Raw genomic sequence first — 26,700 nt, 5'->3', positions numbered from 1 at the left:
AAAAATTTAAGGTGTTTTGAACGGTAGAACGATTTACCCGATACTACCTAACCCAATACCACTACACTCTACCTCATTATTATACATTTCAGAATCCAGTATCCTGAACGCCATGAAATTAGGATCAAAAAAAGGATTTTCTGAGGGATTTATAAATTATAACGGCAGTACTAGAAAACCTGCGACTACAATTGACTGTAGTTGTAGAATCAGCTCTCCTGGGGCTACTATAACTGTTAATGTCTACGTATTGCAGCTTCATCCCGATACTTGTTGTAAACTGACCATTTCATCATCAGATGGCAACCTTCCTGAAGCATGTACTGAACAATCCGGTGTGAGAAGCTACTCAACTCAAAGCAAGGTTTTTAATTCGCCAATCACCGTTGCTTTTCATAAGATGGCCAGCAAACCGGCTGATTTGTTTTTTATTCGATTCAGCAGTGGTAAGAACAGTTAAATGTATACCCGACATCCGTCTGTCTGTCCATTTCTCCACGATTGTTGTAAACACCTTCTAAAGGTCACTTTTAAAGACTTTTATTTCAAAGTTTCTGTTATTGTTCGCCTAAAGGGGTCACATAGATGTGACCCTTAATGTCATGTATCAAATTATAGTGATTCATTGCTGCTGTCAAAGAAACCCCATTTACCGTCTTTGAAGTTCAGAGTTTTTGTTTCAAACTTCCTTTTTGGATTGTTCGGCCAAGTCATCAGGACTTGTACATCCTCGGCTTCCCAATGATGTCGTTCCGTTTTACTCTACGGGATACAGAGGATATAGCATCAAAAGCATATAATAGTACACTGTAATCTTTTCATCCCCCCCACACACACGCACACAACTGAATATCACCCGTCTATTCTTTATGGTGATTTTATTACAGGAAAGGGAATTGATATAGATTGTGATGGTTGTCCAGAAACAACTGATGGTGTTAATGGTAAGATATATCGACTATTTTATAACAGCCGGGAATTGATTTATCATGTTGGGTCACTTTTTTCTATTATGTGTAATAAACACTCTTCAATAGAACTATATAACACAAAATGTTGGGGTCTTTATGAATCAATCTATTAGATAGCTTTATGAAACACCCTGCTGGAGAGCCTTATGAAACACTCTACCTGAGAGCTTTATAGAACACTGTGCTAGAGAGCTTTATGAAACATTCTTCTGTGGGAAGTTCAAGAAACACTCTGCTAGACAGCTTTACAAAACATTTCGTCTGAGAGTTTCACGAAGCACTCTGCGGGCGAGCTTTATGGAACACTCTACTAGAGGGCGTTGCTTGCAGTTATCATCAGGGTTGTGTCCGTACGTAACTAATGTACGAAAATTAATTGGTGGCTAGCTTTTTTTTCGCACGTATACAGTGAATGGCCATTTTGCTCAGTAATCCCAGCCAGAATTTGGCTATTTTCTTAAATTTGCGTTAAAGTTTAAAATATTTGTTTTAGAACTGAAACACATTAACTATTAGTCAATCCCAACGCTAAAAACATCAACAGAATTGATTGTGTATATCTGAAATAGACCCGACCGACGCACAAAATAGTGCAATATGGCGGCCTCTATGAACAACCCTCGCCGACGCTGTCATTGAAGACAACGTCAATTCTATGAGTTGTAGATGTTTTTTTTGTAAAAAAAAATCATTGGAAGAAGAGAGAACATGTTGGGACTGTACGAATTATATAGTCTTTATGGGTAAAACGGACACAATGCTGAAGATAAGCCTATTGTTTACAATGTTGACCTCATGACCCATTGACGCCAATGTCATGACCTGTGATGTGTCGATCACGTGATATGGATATCATGGCTACTGACTGTGTCTGAGATACTTCTCCGCAGGTAGGGTGTCTCAGATGTTCAGAATGGGTTGTGTCAATACTTATAAGAGGGCTGGTGTCAATACTTACTAGATTATTACTATCTTACAATGTTAATTTAATGGAGAAGCCATAGTGAATGAAATAGGTTAATATTGTGTGGACGCCGGTTAGACCCTTTTATTATTTTTCAGATGTATGCAGTTATAAGGCGCTACAAGACGGTTAGTGTCAATACTAATTTATCATTATCTCAGAACGTTGATTTAAGGGAGACGCCATAGTCCAAACCATCTATCTAAAATGAAATACCAACGTCTAAGTGTCGGGTGGAGTTGAAGCGAGCTGTTCCCCTTGTCAATTTTAAATTGCATATGTTTATATTTATTTTTTCATGTTAACTATTATTAACGAATGTGTTTTAATACACCAAATCTCATAATATGTTTGTATTTATTTTAGAATTAACGTATGTGCTTTAACAAAAAAAAAAAAAAATCATATGTTTATATTTATTTTTTCATGTCAACTACAAGTTATTGCATATTTACTGAATGGACGATGTTTTATTTTAAAATTAACGAAATGCACTTGTTTATTGCAATTGTGTAATGCTCTACTCGTATATACATTCGACCTGACTTAACAATTAATCAACGGTATTAAGATTGTTGATTGGGTAATCGAGTTCCGGTTTATTTTCATCGTCAAAGAAAAAGACAGAGCTGTAAGCGTTTAAGTAGATTAGTGAAAGCGCGTTTTTATTTCAAAATTATATTATGTGTATTTTATTTTCAGCCGCAAATGACAGTTTGGATAAACCGAGAAATGTCGCCCAAGGAGAGAAGTTATACGCCTTTTATTATGCCCATTTGTTTTTAATTACTTACTGTTTTCTTATTTGCTTATTCTAAACGATTTAATAGTAAAACGTTATTGTTAGTACGTTTCAAATTATTTTTATTTATGCATTATCTTCGAATGTAAAGAATTTTCGTTTACGGTAACATTCCATTCCTAGATTTGTAATATTGGCTAATCACAGTCAACGAACCCGTGACCCCCGGTCTTCGCAGACGTAAGTTTCATCATGGCGGATCAATTCAAACGAATCTTGATTGTGATTTTACAAAGAAGAATCATGGTGGAAAATGGAACGTAAGAATTCCAAAATAACCATAGAAACGAGGTGGGGGAAAAGTCTTATTTTAATAAAATAAAACCAAGTACGAACATTCCAAACCATAAGACAGAATTCGAAGTCCTAAAAAACGTTATAGGCAAAATAGTGTATTCAAGCAGAATAGTGTAATCAGCAAATGGACTGCTCCTCGTGTACAAATTACACGACAAACAGTGGTAACAGGTGTCCGGAAGAGTAAGCTTACCCTGCCTGGCGCCACACCCGCCATAGCTGCATCCTAACTATTAGACGAAATCTAAGCAAAATAGCGTGATTGGCCAATGGACTATCAATGACAGCCTACACCGGTTGTGTTCCCAAAACAAACGGTATATGCAAAATAGTGTAATCAGGCAAAATAGTGTAATCAGCAAATGGACTGCTCGCCGTGCATATAATACACGACAAACATTAGTAACAGGTGTCCGGAAGAGTAAGCTTACCCTGCCTGGCGCCACACCCGCCATAGCTGCATCCAAACTATTAGGCGAAATGTCGGTAAAATAGCGTGATTGGCCAATGAACTATCGGTATGCAAAATGCACGCGATGAACTGTGTTAACGATGTAGTAGATATTATCAGGGAGATAGTAATAGTATACGTGTCAATTAAATATATCTAGAATAATAGCCGAGAGAGACACGTTATATTTACCAATCAAATCAATATGACGGCCATAAAACTTTTTAAAGGTTTTAATAAGTTTAGTGCGCAAGTATCCTTGTAGTTGAAGCTTAGATGACAAATGCCTCGATCTACTTAAAAAATCAGAATAAAAGGAAAGTTTTCTGCATTCCATATATTCTAATTTCTCTACCCTCTTGTTCAATAAATTTAGCTTTATTTCTAAAATTTTCAACCTTTTTGGTTGCATCTTGATCCATAGACAATACGTACTGATAACTTTAAACTCAAAGGGTATCGAAAGAAAGGAGTTAAATGTGGGGAAAATGAAATGAAATAGGGTTTAACGTCCTATTGTTCTGTTCGGGCTAATGAATACGGCCATACGACACACAGTATGCTATGAGGAAGATATTGCCAGAACAGCTGCGCGATGACCTACCTTTATATCGAATTCCATCTGCCAAGAGTTATTTTACGTGCATCCCAATGTGTACACGAGACCTCTATTTTTTGTCCCATCCGAACGACTATACGGACGAACCTTCTCCGTCAAAGTTGGGGATAGAACACGAGGTCTCCAGGTAAGCAAGCCAACAACTTACTCACTGAACCACCGCGACTGGCATGTTACATTGGAAGTTTGAAGTAGGGTAGGTAGGAAGCTAGGAATTGATGGATCGAGAAATGATGGAAGGAGTATTATAATGTAAGTATTAGAAGTCACGCATGGGGTGGTAAGCATTGGAAATCATTGAAACTATTGCAGGTCGCCCAGACAAGGGCAATCTTATAATGTTCATGCTTTGAAAACAAAACACATTTCCTTGAGGAATCTGGTTATTAATGATAATAACAGGTTAAGAATTATCTGCCAGTCCAACAAACCATGTAGTATAGTAACACTTTGCAAAATATGTTCATTCATGACCAAGATTGTGGTTATGTTGAGGTATTACGCACACTAATTCTTGTAAATGCTTGAATCTTGTTGCCTTTATTGGAAGTGGAGCTAGGTACAAGGATGGAATATCTGTGACATCAGATGACATTGAAGATCGTCTTTGAAGTAGATTTTCATAATCATCATCGAAATTTAGTTTATAGGACGCTACACAGGGATTATATTTAAGAACATGAATATCGTTATCTTTGGGGCACGTTAATGTTCTTCCTGGGGGTTTCGATCCTTTGATATTTATTGACGGTTCGTCAATTACATTATAGACCGTGTATGCTAGTGCCAGAGATACTTTCATCTCCAAGTTTTCGATCAGAATGAAAATTGACGCTAAAACACTGATCGTGTGATTGACGGAAAAATTGAACGTGTATGGGCCTCTTTAGAATAACATACCATCAATAAAATCAGACGACACACGTGGGTTCTGTTTTTTGACATACGATATTTTAACCCAAACCCCGGACCTAGCCCTAACGCTTACCCTAACCCTAACCTTCAATCTCGTCAACAATCACATGTTCTAACCTTATTTACATCTCAGCAACCTTGACGAAAATTTGGCCTTAGATCTAGCCGGCAGAGGTTCTGAGATGTTTTACAAGCATGATGGGATTGTACTGAGGATGAATCATGTTGAAACTACGAGTCTCGCAACGATTGCCTGTGGAGTTATTGTCAATATTGCCGAAACATTGAGCATGTTCTTTTAGATTTGTTTTTCCAACATGCTGTGATTGTGCGCAGGTTTACTGCCCTTGTTAGTAACAATTGTTCGGCTAGTTAAATTCAGATTCGCCCATCTGAGCCTGAAAACTTGAAATCCACCCCAACAGGGCTGTTGGAGGGCGTACATTCGTAGTCTGGAAAAACTGTGTTCTTTGTTGAAAATCATGTTTCAACATCTTGTTACATTCAGTAGTAATTAGCAAACGGATCAGCAGTGAATATGGGTGCGATTCAATTGGCTCACAAATAAATAAATGTGTTTGAACTATATCTGGATAGAAAATATCATCTATTTAGTGCGAGATATATATGAATTGAATTTTGTTTTGGTGAGAAGCCAGAAATTTGGGGTATACCGGCAGCTTGAACTGTGGAGTGACACAAGCCTGGTGGTCAGTTTCCTAGTTATACTACTTCCGAATTCGGAGATCTACTAACCCCGACTTCACGAAATCCCTTGTTGACCCTTTACGCGAGACGTTTCCAACCAAAACACCAGTAAACCACTGACTGGGGAGACGTTTCCAACCGTAACACCGGTAAACCACGGACCGGGGAGACGTTTCCAGTCGTCAAAATCAGTAAAATTTAGGCAAGACGAGCAATAATACATTTATTTTATAAATGATATATTTTAACCAAAAATAATAACAATACATATACCACCGGACTTTTTGTAACAATATTGTACAAATACGAGCATACTATGGACAAAGAAACCCAACATGACGGCATGGATATATTCGAATTCGAGCGAGCCAATGGATGCGCATTTGTCCCGAGCCCCGAGAAGAAGAACAATAAGACCAACAAAAAGGGAATTCAAACGCTTAAATCTAAAACGATAGACTTATAGACATATTATTAGTAGTTGCTGTTCAAGGAAAAGGCGAATCACGTTTTATAGGCTTCCATGTTTCAAAACAAAAACATATAAACCGACGCCTTTGTTTTATGTCATCTGTCCAAAATTTGCGTCATTGAGATCAAACTCGTGTTCCTCCTTCTTGAGCAATTTTTGCAAGTTTGAAAATAACAAGCCAAAACCTATGACCTGTAAAGCGTGTACAGTGGTGACGACAATATACTCCTATATAAAATGTAGACGTATAACAAATAGAAATTTCATTGGTTGCACTGTTTGGTTTGCGATGGGGTGGGGTGGTGTGGGGTTGGGTGTTCATAATACTCAAGAATTAATCTTACATTCTACCTGCAGGGCCCTCACAAGCCTATGTGGCGCCCCAGGACAAAAGTTTCAGTGTAGCGCCCCCACACTCCCCACTTGCATACTGTAACTGCTTTGTTCAGTGCCTGCGCTCAGTTAATTTTATTATGATTGAAGAATTTTTAAAATACACTTTTTATACTTATAACACGTTATCTAAATAACTATTTATTAAATCAACTTATTATATGTAAACTTTTTATGTTTATTTCCCCTTTAACTCTTCATTTAATCGATAAACCCTACAATAAATCTTAGAAAAATAATAATTCTTCCCTCTCTATTTGCTGAAATATGTACTGGTTTACACAGGTTTAGGGGAAGCGACGGGTGGTGATTTGTTATCTCAATCAAAGGGTCCCCCTTTGAATATTTCTTGTATACACTTAGATAATTTGCCGCCCCCAAGTTGTGTCGCCCCCGGGCATATGCTTCCCTCAGTCCCCTGTCTACCTGGTAATATAAGTTATGAAACTAATTACTAAAGGAATATAAGTAATATTTATTATCAGTTATAAAAATTAACTGAGTAAAATCTAATCATTAAAGTTGTATTATGTAAGATCTAAATCTGCCAATTGCAGATAACATGGCAAAGCCACAATAAACTCTAGACCATCTGTATAATCGTGTCAATGGTATTTAACAACCGAATAAAGTTTTTGACTAAAAGTTTAAATATATTCATTTTTTATTATCTATTATAACAAGAACAATCTTATTAAAACGTCCAGCTCCTTGTATAAATCTCACATAATACATCTTTAAACGGTGATATATTGTATAACAATACATCAAGGAAAGACTCAAAATTAAAATATTTCTAATAATACAATATGGAACATGTGAGATTGTGAAAGAGTATATTATATGGTTTTAGAAAGACTCCATTAAATTGATTCTAACAAACAAACAGTGGGTTTGATTTCCCCCGCCGAAATCTCAAAATAAATATATGATAAATATTAATTGTACATTTACTTTTTTCAAAAGTAGAGCAAAAATTGGTTATCTATACAATTAGTCTAAGCATAAAATGTTCGTGATCAAAGTCAGTCAAGGTTTTGAAGTACCTGGTAGTGAAACTATACACTAAGTTCCATCACTCTCCACAGCTAGAATCAAAGTTATCGTGTCCCAAAGCGTCGACCAATGAAATTGCTTAGCTTAGCTTTAGCGGGAAATGTTAATCATTAAACTCATTCAAGACATTCACCTGATGAACATCTACATCAAGTTTAGACATTCTACCTTAATTAAAAAGGCGTGAGACTATAAATTAATATGGAACATGTGAGATTATGAAAGAGTATATTATAGAGATTTAGAAAGACAGTATAACAAACGTTATATCCATCTTACAAACAAAAATTAGATGCATAAATTAAATGAATATGGAACATGTGAGATTATAAACGAGTGTATTATATGGTTTTAGAAAGACAGTATATATATACTAAAGTTATATAAAATTAGATACATATAAAATAAGTTTAAAAATCTTCATAAAAATTTTATAATTCCCAAGTCTAAGCAGTTAAGGGAATTCTAGGCACTTTGAATTATCTAATTTTGTCTATATCTAATCAGTAATCTTAACCCGTCTAAACACTTCTATTTAAATCGATTAAAATGCCATCTTAATACCAGTTACTTCCCTTTGGTCAAGCCAGTTAAAAACTCATCCCTTTCCAACTTGGTGTTATTGACATTTGTCTGTGTCTTCTAGGTGCATGCCGATCTCTATGGTAAAATAAAAGAGAGTAGAAAAATTCAAAAATGACAGGAGATTTGGCTTTTAATGCCAAAAATAGCTTGAGTGTACCGACTGGATGATTTCTGAACCGGATGTAAACCCATTACATGGGGAAGCTCTGATTATGTCTGTTAAAAGTTCAATCTTGTCGAGTATGGTGCCACTGATATTTTTCTGTGTGCTTTGGCTCCAGATCCACTTCTATGGTAAAAAATAAAAACATATTTAACTATGACATGGATTTCGTCTTTAAAAAGCCACTCCCATTTAGCGATTGTCACGGATCTCCTGGTAACAGTCTTTGTCCTCGATTTTCAAGCGCAAAATTTGAGACTTTTCTTTCCAATGATTGAAAAGCTTTGTTCAACTTAAGCCAGGATCTTGGTTAATGATGCATTAAGAATTAGATACAGAGCTATCAGTCCTTGCTATAATAACTTGTTTCAATGGCATTTAGTAATTGAACTGGAATATACAGGTTACAATTCTGTGCGAAGTATGAATGTTTGAAGCGTTGACCAAATGTGTCGTAGATTATTTATTATCGTAGTAACGGTACTTGACAACCGAGACTAAGTCTTGATTATCTATTCTAATCTACTTGAAATCGGAGTCATCCGATGGCACAGGGAGTTGATTATGAGTTTGTCATAAATGTTTAATTACTAATTGGTATAACATTTGAAGCCAGAATAAAAAAAAAACATGACGCAAAGCGCATCATTGCGCCCCCCACCCCTTCATTTAGCCCCATACGAACAAATAATCTATTTGGAATTATGTACTTTTGTAGAACTTTATTACGTCGAAGAAAATATAGTGGACGAATTGAAATCCGAACTATAATATTCAAATTCAGTCTAATCTGTTTAAAGTTTGAGTAAAACCAAACCCAATATTATTTCAGACTAGTTTTATATTGGAATACAATAGCAAATTGAGATTAGGGTGCAGCGATTAAAATTGTCACAAATTTCTGAGAGACTTAACGGATAACCCACCTGCGCTTGTAGACATCATTTTGAGGATAGCTACCACTACCTATTGGATTACTTGAGCAGCAATTACAACAGAAGCGTAGCCGAAACGACAGCCGGTAATCAAAAGTAATTGAATTCCATAGAATTGTGACCTGGATTCACGATATCGGTACGGGGTTGGGTGGCTGAATGGTATAAAACGTGCGCTTGTGCTTTAGATATTACTGTCTTTCAGTGAGTTAAGTGGGGTGGTTTCGATTCCTAGCGTGTACATGACAAGGAGTAGGGTCGCCTGTCCAACCTAGGGATTTCCTTGGGTCCCTCCGGTTTCATTCCACCGCCAAAGATTCCTACGCGCAAGCGAGTTATTGAAATAAAATTGTGTTAATTTTCATCAAAAACCAACTCACCCTTTACACTTCTTGCAGGCACAAATAATGCCAATAATAATACCAATAAGCGCCAGGACACCTATCACTGAGCCTGCTGCTATTGGTATAATATCAGCTGTAATATAACACAAAAATAAAATAACATACATTTATCAATGATATTACAAGATCTAAAGATTGTATTTTTACTGACAAGTCCATAGAAGGAAGGAATTTCTTTATATATTATTGGTCTTTTTTCTTCATTCCTTGAATGATGATCTATTGTGAGCAGATTCATAAATTGTTCTTGTTCTATATTTTGCAACAATCTAGAGAGAGGGGTTACACATAAGCATAACCTGTTTCCCAATCCAAATTCAGATATTTACTGAATAAAATATTGTTCATAAAAAACCCTAATCTATTACAAAGCTGTGTGGATTCCTGTGGACCTAACGGTAACACTCTGATATCAAAAGAGTCTCGGTTAAAACAAAATCAAATAATTTTGTGTCCAAGATATGTGTGAAATATTGGTTTGATTATTGGCAGGTATGGCCAGGTACAAGCTCATTGCGATTCGAGAAGCTCTTACGTCTTACTGGGTTATACGCCACACAGTGTGCTATGAGGGATATGTTGCCCAGACAGCGGCGCTACGGTCGACTCTTTTTTCTAATTCAAACTGTCAAGGGCCCTTTTATGTGCATGTCAACGTAACGTAAACACTGTACCTCGGTTTTTCGTCCCTTCAGATCTATTAGGCGCTATCCTTGCCCCCTCCCCCCCCCCCGCCGCAAACACGCCCTGGACCACAGACAAGGGGTAACATATCGCTTCAACTCCATCCGACAGTTGGACGTTGAGTTTTTCATTTAAAAGGGCTACTGATGGTTGTTTTGGACTCAAATAACAGGCGTCTACACAATATCAACCCAATCTATTCACGATGATTTCTCCTGATATAATAATAAAATAGAATGTAAGTATTGACACTAACCGTCTTGCTGTTGGGCCTTATGATAACTACATACATCTGAAAAATAAGAATAGTGAACAATAACTAAGAAATACAACACCAAATCAAAGATTTATACAAATAATAGATACAAGGATTGTCGAAACACTCTCCACGTTGTATAAAGCTTTCTTGCGGAATGTTTCGTAAAGCTGTCAAGAACCATGATTCATAAAGACTTCTCCAGCAGAGTGTTTCCTAAAGCTCCCTAACCAGCGTGTTTACCAAAAGTCTCCAGTAGAGTGTTTCATAAAGCTCTCTAGCAGAGTGTTTAATACACACAGTGGAGAAAAAGAGAGAGAGAGAGAAATGGGGTTTAACGTCTACTCGACACAAACTAGGTCATTTCGGGACTAACATATGGTTTAATTTTATTTACACAATTCGCTTGCGCGTAGGGGTCTTTAGCAGTGGGAGGAAACCGGAGGACCCGGAGAAAACGCACGAGGTTGGACAGGCGACCCTACTCCTTGCCACGTACAACCGGGGATTCGAAACCACGCCGGTCGACTCAATGACAGACTTTATGATACAGCGCGCGCACGCTAATCATTCAGCCATTCAACCCCCCTCACAGTGGAGAAAAGGTGACACAACATGATAAATCAATTTTCGGCTGTTATAAAACTGTTTCTGAAAACGGGTAACCAAATAGATAAGGAATTGATGATTATTAACGGGAGCCCCCATGTTGAAACGAGAGAGAGAGAGAAATGGGGTTTAACGTCCACTTGACACAAACTAGGTCATTTCGGGACATATGGTTTAATTTTATTTCAGTAATTCGCTTGCGCGTAGGGGTCTTTAGCAGTGGGAGGAAACCGGAGGACCTGGAGAAAACCCACGAGGTTGGACAGGCGACCCTACTCCTTGTCACGTACAACCGGGGATTCGAAACCACGCCAGTCGACTCAATGACAGTCGCGCGCACGCTAACCATTCAGCCATTCAACCCCCCCCATGTTGAAACGAAGAACCAAGCTGTAGTTCATTACCTTATCTATTTTTAGGTTTGCAAGTAAAAGGGTAGATCTAGATTTCGCAACTAATTAAATGTATAGAAAAATGCATTTCAGTTTTTCTAAAATCATCCAATAATACAGTGTCGTTATATATTCATATCTCTCTACAAATATGCAATCAGAAAATTAGTCGATATATCTTACCATTAATAGCATCTGTTGTTTCTGTACAGCCACCACAATCTATATCAATTCCCTTTCCTGTAATAAAATCACCATAAAGAATAGACAGGGGTGATTTTCTGTTTGGGGGAGGGGGGTACAATATGTGATTATATCGCCAGGGAGCGCGGCGAGGCAAACATGCTTTTGGTGCTTCTTAAAAGTTGCAATTATATGGTCCGCGATGTGTTTTTAGTAAAAATTAAACTCGACCCACCTCTAATGTCCCTAAACATGAATTTACAAGAATATGAAGCTTTAAATTTGAAATAATCAGCAGCAAGTTTTTTGAAAAGATTAGCCCGGATGAGTAGGCCGAACAATCCAAAAATAGAAGTCTGAAACGAAAACTCGGCCTACAAAAGATAACTAGGTGTCTTTAACATCAGCAATGAATCCCTATAATGTGGTGCACGACATTAGGGGTCACATCTATAGGACCTATTTAGCGACCTTGAAAAATAATTCTTTAAACCTGACCTTTAAAAGGCGTTTACAACAAAATAAGGGCAAATGGACAGACCGGCGGACACGGTATATTACAATATATACAAGTATCATTGGGGGATATTCGATTGGACGTTCCGGAATTTAATTATCTAAATCTGAAAAATAGTGACAATCAAGTGAAAATGGGGACTTCCAGCTACAGTGCATGCGTCAATGGTATAAAAAATATTTCGACCAACCATATCATCTGAAACATATTCGTTGTGTTTAATTACGTGACGATTCTTTTCACACCACCTCCGTTGAGGTGAGTAGGACTCGATTGCAATTCCGTCAATTCGGGACGTTCCGGACTAACTATCAGGCATCCCCTAAGTAACCATTCTTACCACTGCTGAATCGAACAAAAACCAAATCAGCCGGTTTGCTGGCCATCTTATGAAATGCAACGGTGATTGGCGAATTGAAAACCTTGCTTTGAGTTGAGTAGCTTGTCACACCGGATTGTTCTGTACATGTTTCAGGGAGGTTGCCATCTGATGATGAAATGTTCAGTTTACAACAAGTATCGGGATGAAGCTGCAGTGCGTAGACATTAACAGTTATAGTAGCCCCAGGAGAGCTGATTCTACAACTACAGTCAATTGTAGTCGCAGGTGTTCTAGTACTGCCGTTATAATTTATAAATCCCTCAGAAAATCCTTTTTTTGATCCTAATTTCATGGCGTTCAGGATACTGGATTCTGAAATGTATAATAATGAGGTAGAGTGTAGTGGTATTGGGTTTGGTAGTATCGGGTAAATCGTTCTACCGTTCAATACACCTTAAATTACTCTCATTATTTCTGAAAAGCTTTTACAAATGGACAATCTAGAAGCAATCTAATCGATTCCCCGGAATTTCCCAGCGTGGTTTCCCCTTGTCAGTGGTGCAGGACGGAGGATCTGACAATGACCGTGCCTTGTTGTTCGGGTGTGACGAAAAACCGAGGCTTCGTGTACTTGTTGGCATGCACGAGATATAAGACTAGGCCGTATTGTGTCGCTGCCCGGACAAAGGCACACTGATAGCGTACTACGCCCGTCTTCATTAGCCCAGTCGTTGTTGAAAACATGACGTTAAACCTATTTCATTTCATTCGACGAACGATCAAATGTTGTAATAATACGCTTATGGTAAAACATAGTATACAACTGCAAGCTATATAAGAACATCTGAGCTCTGACTAACCAAATAGTAAAAGCAAGTAAGACCTACCTGGTATGCAATCATACCTATAAAAGGCATAGTTGTTACTGCCCGGTTCTCTATACTGGGGAGTAGCCACACACGACTGCTTCAAAGTACATTCGTTATTCAAATCTTCTAATTCTTTGCCCTCAAACTTCTCCAAGGCATCTTGAGAGTGATACCTACAGCACTTGCTTTCTTTGTTTCTATTACAATTACTCATTTCACAGTTAGGATTGACGTAAGGTCTATGACCAAAATAAGTAGATGACGTCAGACCTATTTTCTGATTATCCTTGCACTCGAGACGATGCTGTGAACAGTCTTCTGCGCCATAACAATATTCCGCGATATGTTCTGTTCTTCCACAAGCACCTATAAATAGATAACATGAACTATAATGAATAAAACATGAAATCAAATTCCGACTGTGCTATTGGATTTTTTTTCCCATGCTGCGGTACTACGGTTTACTATTATACCGAATTTCAACTGCCAATGGATCTTTTACTTGCAAGCCAATATCCTCGGTTTTTCGTTCCATCCGAACGGTGAACGACTGACTATACGTTGTCGCTTGCCAGACACCACTGACATGGAGGGACCATGCCGGAAAACAGGGACCCCAGGATTACACATTGAGCCACCCTGGCTCCTGAATAAATCAAATTTATCATTATGGCCAAAATACAGTTTATCAGTGGTAGATACATACGTTATATTTTGAGGACACCAAAGTAGTCGTGAAACAATAGCATTCTTTGCGTATGAATTGTTGGTGATTATGGTGTTAAGAATAAAGATAAATACCTTCTACGTCAATTCCACAACCAGTACACGATACTGTTATTTGTGCTTCTGAAAATAACGTGTTAAAAATTAATATTATTTGCCAATACATGGAAGCTTTAGGGAATAGATTATGGACGATTGAGAGACTTTGTTAATTTTTATAGCAAAATTCATAGTTTCTACAGGCATGGGGAAATTTCTGCTTGAGTACCAGAAAGAAAATTATGAGACCAAATTACCGCTTCTCACAGTGATTTACAAATAAAATAACCAGCGGCTGCCAGGCAGGATACGCCCACATTTTCGAGAGATGGATAGAAAACAAGCTAAAACGAAAGTCATTTTTCCTACAATCAAGGGCCATAATTCAGGAAATTACAATTCGATATGCGCAAATATCGAAAGGAACCAAGATCTTTGAGTTTTAAACCTACATTTTAAGTTTCAACAAAATCGGATAAAAATTGTGACCTCTATAGGGCCCACAACCTTGATATACCATATTTTTACGCTATTTGAGAACGAAGGGCGGCCATTTTATCTGTCAGTTTTTGGCCGATTTTCACGAAATTTGAACTCAGTCGGCCTTAGGGTGTAACGGTGATATAATAATATGATTTTTTAAATCGGATAATAATTATGACCTCTATAGGGTCCACAAGCTAAAAACGTGATTTTATGTACAATCAGAGGTCATAATTCATGAAGTTACGGTCCGATATGCGCGAATATCGAAAGGAATCGAGATCTTAGGGTTATAAACTTACATGTCAAGTTTCAACAAAATCGGATAAAAATTGTGACCTCTATAGGATCCACAACCTTGATATACCATATTTTTACGCTATTTGAGAACGAACGGCAGCCATTTTGTCTGTCAGTTTTGGGCCGATTTTCACGAAATTCGAACTCAAACGTCCTTAGGGTGTAACGGTGATATAATAATACGGTTTTTTAAATCGGATAAAAATTATGACCTCTATAGGGTCCACAAGCTAAAAACGCGATTTTTCGTACAATCAGGGGCCATAATTCAGGAAGTTACGGTCCGATATGCATGAATATCGAAAGGAACCGAGATCCTTGGGTTATAAACTTACATTTCAAGTTTCAACAAAATCGGATAAAAATTGTGACCTCTACAGTGTTCACAAGCAAAAAACGTGATTTTTCGTACAATCAGGGGCCATAATCCATGAAGTTACGGTCCGATAGATGCCAATATCGAAAGGAACCGAGATCTTAGGGTGATAAACCTATATTTTAAGTTTCATTGAAATCGGATAAAAACTGTGACCTGTAGACTGTTCACAAACAATGGTGGACGGATGGACGGACGGACGGACGGACAGGGGTGACGGCAATATACGTCCACATGAAAATGTGGGCGTATAAAAATATCATACATCATGTGATCAAAATATATATTACTCGGCTGTTGAGATTGGGGTTCACTTTTTAATTACATTACCGGAAGCTTTATATACATGTCGCGTGACTTAAAGGAGGCAAGTCTCTAACTCAATATCAACCACAGTCTTCGACATTGCAAACATGACTTATTGGTCAATGTAAATCAACAATGATTTTGTTATCTTTCCGTAAAAAGATGGGCTTCTGATATCCAAGACAAAATGAAAATTCTAAAATTGGCACACGAATCGTGTACCAGAATGCTTTCGAGTGCCATTTGTAACGAAGCGATTTGATGAACGGGGCTAAACATACCCCACGGGAGAATGCTATCGGTGTAGACTGGAATAACCATACGCCAAAGACAGCCATTCAATTTTTGACCCTTTGCGTATTTTGCCGAACACAGCTGATTAGAAATTGAGGCAAAAAAGAAATGATTGAATGTAAATCATTACATTATTAAATGCGTTGCGACCCATTTGTATCCATTTCTAGGTACAAAATAATAGAGGTTTAGGGTATCCAGATACTACGATCAAATCTCCCCAGGAAAGATGTTTATAAACATGCGGTGGCCATGCAAGATACGCCCATATTTTGCAAGTCATGTTCAGAGAACAAGCTAAAAATAAAGCGATTTTTTCGTACAATCGGGGGCCATAATCGAGAGTGTTACACTCCAATATGCCCGAATATCGACCGGAACCGAGGTCCATGGGATATAAAAATACATTTTAAGTTTCATCAAAATCGGATAAAAGATGTGACCTCTAGAGGGCCTACGGCCTACACTATCTGCGTACGTAGAGCAGCCATTTTGTCGGGCAGTTTCAGTCCGATTTTCACGAAATTCGAACGCCATTATGGTGTAACGGTGAAAATGTTTAAACGCTTCTTTAAATCGGATAAGAATTGTAACCCGTAGAGGGACCATTTTTCTTGTATGATGATTTAACTAAAAGTTGGTGTATAATATTCAACAGACGGCACTAAAAGGCCTATTTTTAAACAAAAATCACCGATTACTAACCTTGAATGCAGTCGAAGATATAACGAGTAAATGTGTAATTGGTTGAGCTGTCGCATGTTATATCAAAATGACTTGTGACTACAGGTATTATACTTTTACACTATTTGTAGTACTAGGGTCTTTGTGACCATATTGTATCTTTAATTAATTATTAGATTCACACATTGTAGAGAAGTCATATCTCACGTACCCAAATTAGAATCAGTGATGTGTTGGCACATAAAAATATTTATATAACCAAGACATAGCTGATTCTGTGTGAAGAACAAAATATCACCAGATCACTCGTGGTGGAAAATTACTATTGCATCATTTGGCTTAGTAACCAATCATTATCATTAAATACATCATATTTGACCAATTAGATAATTGAAAGGCGAAACACAAGGGTAGAAAAGCAACAGAGCTGATCTATTACGCATTGTAACCATATGTATCCAGCTTGACATTAAAATTTGGGAGTATAATAAAATTAACTTACTGACAGTGTTTAAAAACTGTACCCAAAAGATGTCATCTGTTCTAGCCAGTAGATTCTCTACCTTTAAAGTCACAGGAGTTTGTATATGAGTAACAAAACGATACGTCTCTTGCAATCCACTACTGTTACAAGGTGGTAATTGTAGGTCAGAAAGCATGGTTGAGAAACTGGGACAAGTAGCGGCATCTAGTTGTATATATTGTGTATAGAGGGTGAGTGTTTGGGCTTCCGAACTAATCGTACAAGAACAATTGATACCCAGAGAATCTCTCCTCAGATCACCAAAGTAAAACATATAGGCATACACGTTCGTAGTGACGTCATCCTTACACACCATGCTCAATATATTTGACTCTGGAGCAAAAAATGAAAAATAAAAAATAAACAAAACCTTAAAAGAACAAACAACAACCTTAGAAAGCTAATTAAACATACATTATACATGTACAGGAGCTAAATTGTTTTTAGCTGCGATTAGGAGCCTTCAGTTTGACGTGGCAAACTCAATTTTTTTATTAATACATGTAACATCTTAAAAATAAAATACTTTTATACTATTATGACTTATTAAACTTACATGGGCCAATGTAGTGACACAACTATCGCCTTATTCCAAATATTCGCGTTTAAATTAATTAAGCGTCGTTTGTATCCGACTTGGAAACGCCATCGAAGTCCATCCTACACGCTTCTTTTCATTCGGAAAACCTCGAAATCTGGACCGCATCTGGTACCCTACATCTATCATCGGCTGTGCGACGGTAAGTGATATCATGATAATATGTAGCTAAACCCATACAATTGTGATGCGGCTCCCGGTTTACTTATTATTAAAAATTGCCGCTTTAAGAAAGAAATTCTCAAAATGGCGTAGTTCGAAGAGTGCGTGGAGCTTTCAGTGCACGGTTGTATGGAATCGGAGTTAACCAAGGTGTGCCGAATGACTTCTTTTAATGACAGACAGCTTTTCAAGATGGCTTCCTAGTAACCACTTACAACGCCTCGATTTAAAATGCAATGATTTGTATCCATTTCAGGTAGGATTATACGCGTAATTGTAGTTGGGTGTGGCACAAATATTATAAATAACAATAATCAATCGTTGTTTTGATGAAAAATATTGTCATTTTTGTTTACTAATGCCCGATGCGATTCGCGCTCGCATTTGCTACGTTAAAGTTAATAGGACCATCTCTTATCTCGAAACACGGAGGGCTGAGAGATGAGGTTTGTTATCTAGACTTTAATTAACTTATCCAGACCATAATCAATTATTGATGCCATCGCTAACCTGCGATATTTAACGGATTGGAATGCATTTTTTGAAAAATAAATAAACGTAAAATTGGATAATCATGACATTGTTTTTATCGCACCGACTTTACTAATGATGATCGAGGCTAGCATAAAATTCAAAAGCTAATATCTCGGTTCAGAATGGAGCAATTTGAAAGAAATTTTGAGCATATTCTGCTCACATCATCTATTTTTTAACTATTATAGCGAGAACTGTCAACTCTTTATCTAATCTCCCACAAAGCTCCAATCTGTTCCACAGAGTATTACGAAAGTCTTCTAATATCTCTGTAAAAGATGACTGCCTTCAACACATGACGTCACATCACACGGCATCAATCATTGGCTCAATGGCGCATCGATGTAATCCTTATCGGTGATTGTCGCGGCCTAGCGAATATTCACTGCTGGTCAGTGTGATAAAGCCCTTTTAAGTATTACATAAAAAAACGATCTTTTCATTCATCAAATTTCACAGGCACTTGAGGGGATTAAAATCAATTTTATTACATTGGAGGCTGTATAATGATCAAAAATACGGTCTCGTTGGCAATAAAAAACCTGGGTAGTGTTAGAACTGGTGGGTATAGTGAGATGATAGTAGACAAATGTCTTCAACGAGCCGGAGCCACAGTGGCTAAGTGGGTAAGACGCTGGCTCGCTAGTCTGGAGGTCGCGTGTTCGGTCACTGCATTGGCCGAGAAAGTTCATCGGGATTTTCCGGCGTGGTTTCCCCTTGTCAGTGGTGCAGGATGGAGGGCCTGACAAGCGCAGCTGTCTAGCCATTCGGATGGGGTAAAACAGAACACCAAGGTCCCGTGTATACATTGGCTTGACGTAAAAGATCCCTTGGCAGTTGGGATTCGATATAAAAGTGGGCCATGGTGTCGCTGCCCGGGCAAAATTTCCCTCATAGCACACTAAAAATCGTATGTCCGTCTTTATTAGCCAAGTCGGAGCAGAACAGTAGGACGTTAATCCCCAAATTTCTGCAACGAGTTAAAACAATATGGCGGGTGATACACGTGTTATTATAGTAATAGTCAAGCAGTAGTAAGAAGTTTTATTTTAATCCCTGTGTCAAACTTGTATTTATACTGGTAATTCAATTCCAAAAATATAATTAATATTTTTTATATGAATATTTAAATGCATTTTCTATAAACGGTCTCTGTCACATTTCTATTAGCCGTGGCTAAGTGGGTAAGACGCTGCCTCGCTAGCCTGGAGGTCGTGTGTTCATCCCTGCATTGGCCGAGAAAGTTCATCCAGATTTTCCGGCGTGGTTCCCCCTAGTCAGTGATGCAGGACGGAGGGCCCGACAAGGACAGCTGTCTAGTCCTTCGGATGGGACGAAAAACCGAGGTCCCGTGTATACATTAGAATGCACGTAAAAGATCCCTTGGCAGTTGGAATTCGATATAAGAGTAGGCGATAGTGCCGCTTCCCGGGCAAAATTTCCCTCATAGCACACTGTATGGCGTATGTCCGTCTTCATTAGCACAGCATAGGAGCAGAACAGTAGGACGTTAAACCCCATTTCATTTCATTTCTATTAGCCATCAATGGTACCCACAGTCTATATGGATTTACGTCTTCGGACTTTTTGGGTGGCCAAATGATGTAACAAAGTCTGTCATTGAGTACAGAGGCGTGGTTTCGCCTCCGCGCTTACGTGACAAGGGATAGGATCGCTTGTTCAACTTTGTGGGTTTTCTCCGGTTCCCTTTCACAGCTAACGACCCAAACGCGCAAGTGAATTACTGATTACTAACCTTTAATACAGTCGAAGATATAACGTGTAAATGTGTAATTGGTTGAGCTGTCGTATGTTATATCAACATTACAAAATGGCTTGTGACTACAGGTATGCTGAACTTTATCAAATAGTTCTGATGGAAATGGGTATCTTTTTTCTCCATTTATTGAAAATCTACAGCATTTTGATCCGCCATTACAAACGTCAGCACCACTCTGACAATTTTCTGACGGATCGTCAGTACCAAACTCGGCAATTCGTACAGATAATACCTCACCATCCGGACATGTTAACGTGTTTGTCGTACAGGATAGGGTTGCCGGACCGTAACAAAACGATACTTCCTTCAAAAAACCTTAAATCAAATTATATTTAATTATTAGTTAATTTCTGCAATAAACAATGGATCAACCTACGTCACTCATTTTCTGACGTGTGAAGTGACGTTGGAACAATATTCTGAATATTTATCTAGAATGAGAAATCGTTTTGTACAATAACACTAGGGAACTTATTGTTCTCTTCCAACATTTTGAAATTTATTTTATTACTTCCAATCAAACAACAAGTTATTTCAGGGAATTGATATCAAGACATCAATTTTGTTTTCTCGGTGTAGAACAACGGTATTGAAAATGATTAGCTATATTATTCGTTTTCCGAATATTAAGGTCTAAATCTTTAGTCGTTCGGGTGGGACGAAAAGCCGGAGGCCCAGTGGACACGTTAGTGTACACACAAAAGACACCTTTTGGAATTTGAAATAAATTATTCCGTAGCAGCGCCGCTATCCGGGCAAAATTTCCCTCATAGCAAATTGCTTGGCGTATGACCGTTGTCATTAGCCCTGGTGGAGCAGAAAAGTAGGACGTCAAACCCTATTTCTTCTCGTATCATGTCTATATACTATATCTTACCTGGAACACTCAGTGATAGAAACACAATAATTTTAAAGACAAACATTTTGAATGTTTCTCTGGCGAATGTTAGTTATATTCCAGTGTCATGTAAAAACCAAAATCCAAATTTAATGTGAATTCTTGTTTTACAAACCATATACTTGTACAGATTATATTTCCATATAATCCATATCAACTAAACACGTTGATGACATTTCTATCAATAATACAAATGTTTATCTTTTAAATATGTTGAGAAAATAAAATAATGTCGCAGGTCTGGTAAAAATAGAACACACTTTTTGTGAAAAACAATCGCTGGTTTTATTATATAAGCACAACGTTTCGACAAATATCCTCGCACCCTTATCAATCTCTATTACTAAATCCCACTTAAAGATTAGGTCTAGTATTGCCGTGTAGTTATCGACGTGTGTCTGTCTATCTTAGATAGGCCTATCGTTGACTGTGAAGTGATTTGAAAAGATTGACGGGATTGTCAGAATAACGTTGTTAGGCCATTGATTAGCGATTAACAAGATAATGGCTGGTTGTGTCAAGACATACCATTACAAAATAGTTTTTTATGTTCTTATTCAAGACAGATACGAATACACCTGACAATAAAAGGCGTAATAGAATGACAGGTACATACACATTTGACATCGGCAATCACACATATAGGTTTTGATATAACCCCCCCCCCCCACCAAAGCCGATTCTATTTTGACAGGTGTTATCGGTTGGGACTAAAATAGACCCCCAACAAAATGACGGGGAAATATATCTGGAAATAACTGGGGTTACATGAAAATTTGTCAAAAACAAACCGTTGTGCGACCAAATTTGGTGGATAGCTGGGATTGCATGAAAATTTAAAAGTAAAAAACAAACCGCCGTCCAACCAAATTGGCAATGGACATGAAACATTTCTTGATAGCTGGGTTGGGGTTGCATGAAAATTTCTCAAAAACAAGCCGATGTCAGACCAAATGATTTGACTTTCTCGTCCCGAACACGTAACATCAGCAAAAGAAATTTATTACCATATGTTGATCTCAAAACATACATGTAAACTGAAGGTGTTAAGACGATCTTATAGAGACGAACATTACGTCGATTTATCTAAACTTAAATTATACCTCAACCTTTAACTCAGTATTTTCATAATCTTCGAAATTAAAAACACGAATTAGAATTTAATATTGGTCCATTTTACATATTTCACCGAACATGATTGATTAGAAATTCCAATATCAGTTTCAAAAATTGATCTCAAAACATACATGTAAACTGAAGGTGTTAAGACGATCTTATAGAGACGAACATTACGTCGATTTATCTAAACTTAAATTATACCTCAACCTTTAACTCAGTATTTTTCATAATATTCGAAATTAAAAACACGAATTAGAATTCAATATTGGTCCATTTTACATATTTCACCGAACATGATTGATTAGAAATTCCAATATCAGTTTCAAAAATTGATTATAAATCATTTTGTATATACTAAACAGCAAAAGAAACGCCAGGTTGGTATGTTACTCTGAATAGATGCATAAAACTTGCCAAATGTTTTTATTGTACATTTCTGACCATATCTCCAACTTTACCTGAAGGCTCCTTCCCAAACACAGAATTGAACACAGGAAATGTTCTCAAAAACGCAACCTGATTTCTGAGATGGTAATGTTTTCTCCATGATTTTCATGTAACTCATGCTGCACGTGCTGTTCACCGGGACCACCAGCCCTATAAAATGCACCCCTATACCTGGTTGAATCATTCACACTACAACGTAAGCAGCATGCCACGACTCACGACAGCTCAGAGGAGAAGAACCATGCGCTGGCCACACTGCCCAATCCGTTGCCAATCACTTCCAGGTCAATGTTCGGACTATCTACAGGCTTCAGCAACGCTTTCGGGCCACCAACAACACGAATGACCAAGGATTACCACAAGGCGACAAGACCGCCATGTTGTGCGACAGCACGTGCAGAATCCCTTCACACGTCAGACAGTGGGAACACACGGAAGACCCATCAGTACCGATACAGTGCGCCGACGTCTCACCAGAGAGAACATCCGTTGCCGTAGACCTTACCGTGGACCGATCCTCACACCTAGCCATCGACGTGAACGTCTACAGTTTGCCCAACAACACCAGAACTGGCGACACAGGCAATGGAGAACTGTTCTGTTCACAGATGAGAGTCGGTATTGCATATCAACTGCAGATGGCAGGACTATGGCGTCGACGTGGCCAGCGTTATTCTGACCAATATGTCATGGAATGAGACTCATGGGGAGGTCCAAGCATAATGGTTTGGGGTGGAATCGACCTGAACCAGATATTGGGTCCTCTGGTGTTTTAAAATCTTGGTCAGGGAGAGGAGGTGGCATCACAGCAGTGCGCTACATCGATCAAGCACTCAGACCCCACGTTATACCACATTTCGAATGTCATCGAAACAACGTTTTTCAGCATGACAATGCCAGTGCTCACACCGCCAGAGTTACTCGGGACTTTCTACAGTAGAACAGTATCAACGTTATGCACTGGTTAGCCCGTAGTCCGGACTTAAACCCGATTGAACATCTCTGAGATGAAATTCAGAGGAGACTTAATAACGTCGTACCGAGACCAAACACAGTCGATGGATTGTGATTGGCTTTTCTGAGAGTGTGGTTCCAGGTGTCAATGTCGTTCATCAATCGTCTGGTCTACTCCATGTACAGACACTGTGCTGTTGTTATTGACACTCGCGGTGGACACACCAGATACTGATATATAGACTGTGTACAGTCTCTAAACCTTCTCGTAATGTCTTGGAATTGTGATGAATTAATCACTAATGTGTCAACATACTGTTCACAAAAAATTGCTTTGATCCATTTAGTAAGTCTTTTTGATTTGATTAAAGTGCCTCTCTGGTTTTGAAATCGTACTGACATTTGTTTTTGCTGTTTAGTATATTTATTACCCAAAGATCTTGGTCCCGTTCAATATTCGTGTATATCGGATCGTAACTTCCTGAATTATGGCCCCTGATTGTACAAAAATCGCGTTTTTAGATCGTGGTCCCTCTAGAGGTCACAATTATTATCTGCTTTAAAAAACTGTTCTAATATATCACCGTTACACCGTATTGTTGGATGTGTTCGAATTTTATGAAAATCGGACCAAAACTGCCAGACAAAATGCCCCCCCCCCCCCGTACGCAAATAGTGTAAACATCTGGTTTATCAAGGTTGTGGACCCTCTGGAGGTCACAATTTGGATGCGATTTTGATGAAACTTGAAATGCGTGTTTATAACCCAAAGATCTTGGTTGATGTCGATATTCGCGCATATTGATTTTGATGAAACTTGAAATGCGTGTTTATAACCCAAAGATCTTGGTTGATGTCGATATTCGCGCATATCGGTTCCTGGATGTATCCTGATTGTAAGAAAAATCGCGTTTTTAGCTTGTTGTCCCTTTAGAGATCACAATTATTATCTGATTTAAAAAAAACCGCTCGAATCTATCACCGTTACACCTTAATGTTAGTTGAGTTCGAATTTTGTGAAAATCGGCCGAAAACTGCCAGACAAAATGGCCGCCCCTCTACGCAAATAGTGTAAACAACTGGTATATCAAGGTTGTGGACCCTCTAGAGGTCACAATTTTGATCCGATTTTGATGAAACTTGAAATGTATGTTCATAACCCAAAGATCTCGGATCCTTTCGATATTCGCGCATATCGAACCATATATTCCTGGATTATGGCCCCTGATTGTACAAACAATCACATTATTTTTTACCTCGTTCTCTGTCCATCTCTTGCAAAATGCATGGCAACCGCTTGTCGTCTTTTTCAAGGTTCTAAGAATTGAGCCATACGCACTTTAAATTGAGTTACATACATTAGCTTCATTCCACCTGAAAGTGTTTATTGAAGTAGATATTTCATCTTTTAGCACACTCCTGATAGTGGAATATTGATTTGTAAATTTAAACTCATTGTTACCGTCCTTGAAATACGTATACCTACAATCATTATAATATTCACCTTATATGTTATAGAAGACCAACACATCATCACACTGATGCAGAGCTTCATACATCAGACATAAAGTTGTTGGCAAATGTGGCATATATACTGGAATCGTATTTTTCGCCTGCTTTGTGCCATGCCGAAAAAATATCAGTAAAAATAAACGAAAATGAAATGGTAATTGTAATTTAATTTTAATAGCATTCGGGCTTGTGTGGAGCCATTTGACTCGTTGTGTATTCTCTAGTCATTTGACTCTAATCTATTTGCATTGTTTCACTTTTGACTCACTACAGTTAGTCGCGTTACTCATCTGTTGTGTCACATGACTCAATAAAGCAGTCCAAGAACTCACTTGACCAGACGAGTCACTTGACTCTCTTAAGGCGGAAATTGCAAATTTTTAAAATTTATTAAAATAAAGCCTGAAAATAGATGGTATCCATAAACAGTCCAACCTTGTTAAAGAATAATCATATTAATCCTATAATTCACTATTGCTAGCTGAGAAATTGGCAAAAATATCATTTTCCTCTTCATTTTCAAACGTTTGAAAAAAAAAGCTACTCCATGGTGGAGAATAGAAAACAAGGGAGGTAATTGGGAGGTAATTGTGTTATTTTTTCCTGTGTAAATGAGTTTTAAGTGTGAGAATGACACCTATGATCGTATAATTGTGAGTTGACAACCTATTGAGCAAAAGACATAGAAATAATTACGTTTTGACTTTCTTAGAAAATTTGAAATTCTCGCTTTAACGAGTCGTTTTATGGATTTTTGGGTGAGTCACAAAAATGAGTCTTTGGATATATTATTTGAGTCCCTTGTGTGTCCCAAGTTAGTCCCAAGTTAGTCAACGAAAAGTGAGTCGTTTTATGGATACTCACCCAAATGAGTCAACTGACACACTTTTTTCTCTCCTTGTACGGGACGGGGTTTTAACGATATTGAATCAGGGTTGATCAGGTTTAACACCTAACTTTGCTGCTCCGACGGGGCTATAAAGAAGACATACATACATCACACGGTGTGCTATATGTCAGGTGTTCGTTCCCGATGTTGCTCGAGTATGTTTCCCTGGATTTTCCCCAGCGCTGTTTCTCTTAGCTGTGGTGCATGCAGTACGGAGGGCTTGGCGAGAAACGATGTCTAGTCGTTCGGATGGGACGAAAACCAGAGATACTGTTACAGCTTAACGCGGATTAATCCGCGGAAAATTTGATACCTTCCGAAAATGCAAATGACGCAGAAAGGCTTAAAGAACTTGAAAATATAATAACAAATATAATATCATTGTTGCGCCAAAAGAACGTAATCTATCTCGCTATTCCGTTTGGTCTCGCATGATAGCAATCTCATTAAAAGACAGACTCTATTTCGTTTCGTTTTTTTATAGTTCAAAATTTCGTTTTACTTGTCTT

General features: G+C 38.0%; 1 protein-coding gene across 2 annotated transcripts; it reads right to left on the bottom strand.

Annotated features, from left to right (window-relative positions):
* Positions 1-5,934: 5,934 nt before the first annotated feature.
* LOC126812361 (uncharacterized) lies at positions 5,935-21,694 on the bottom strand. Of its 2 annotated transcripts, none has more exons than XM_050538731.2 (10): positions 21,250-21,694; positions 20,349-20,687; positions 17,278-17,631; positions 14,369-14,416; positions 13,586-13,933; positions 12,717-13,070; positions 11,860-11,916; positions 10,676-10,711; positions 9,712-9,808; positions 5,935-8,522 (listed from the first exon to the last, which is right to left on the bottom strand). In XM_050538731.2, the coding sequence occupies exons 1-10, from the start codon at positions 21,293-21,295 to the stop codon at positions 8,453-8,455; spliced, it is 1,749 nt and encodes a 582-aa protein (XP_050394688.2). In that variant the 5' UTR covers positions 21,296-21,694; the 3' UTR covers positions 5,935-8,452. The 2 variants fall into 2 exon arrangements, with proteins under 2 accessions (XP_050394688.2, XP_050394689.2); XM_050538732.2 differs by having other exon boundaries at positions 5,935-8,308.
* Between the last annotated feature and the right edge of the window lie 5,006 nt (positions 21,695-26,700).

Source organism: Patella vulgata, chromosome 2 (genome assembly GCF_932274485.2).
Source record: "Patella vulgata chromosome 2, xgPatVulg1.2, whole genome shotgun sequence".
NCBI lineage: Eukaryota > Metazoa > Mollusca > Gastropoda > Patellidae > Patella > Patella vulgata.
Note: the sequence above shows the minus strand (reverse complement) of the source record. Positions and strands in the feature narration are given on the sequence as shown.

Bases quoted from the DNA above. Each gene is read 5' to 3' on its own strand.
- LOC126812361 (XM_050538731.2), bottom strand. From the start codon at position 21,295: ATGTTTGTCTTTAAAATTATTGTGTTTCTATCACTGAGTGTTCCAG. The intron at 17,632-20,348 runs GTTAGTAATCAG...TTTTTGCTCCAG, and splicing joins TATCTTCGACTGTATTAAAG to AGTCAAATATATTGAGCATG. The intron at 8,523-9,711 runs GTGAGTTGGTTT...TTTTTACCATAG, and splicing joins GCCTGCAAGAAGTGTAAAGG to AAGTGGATCTGGAGCCAAAG.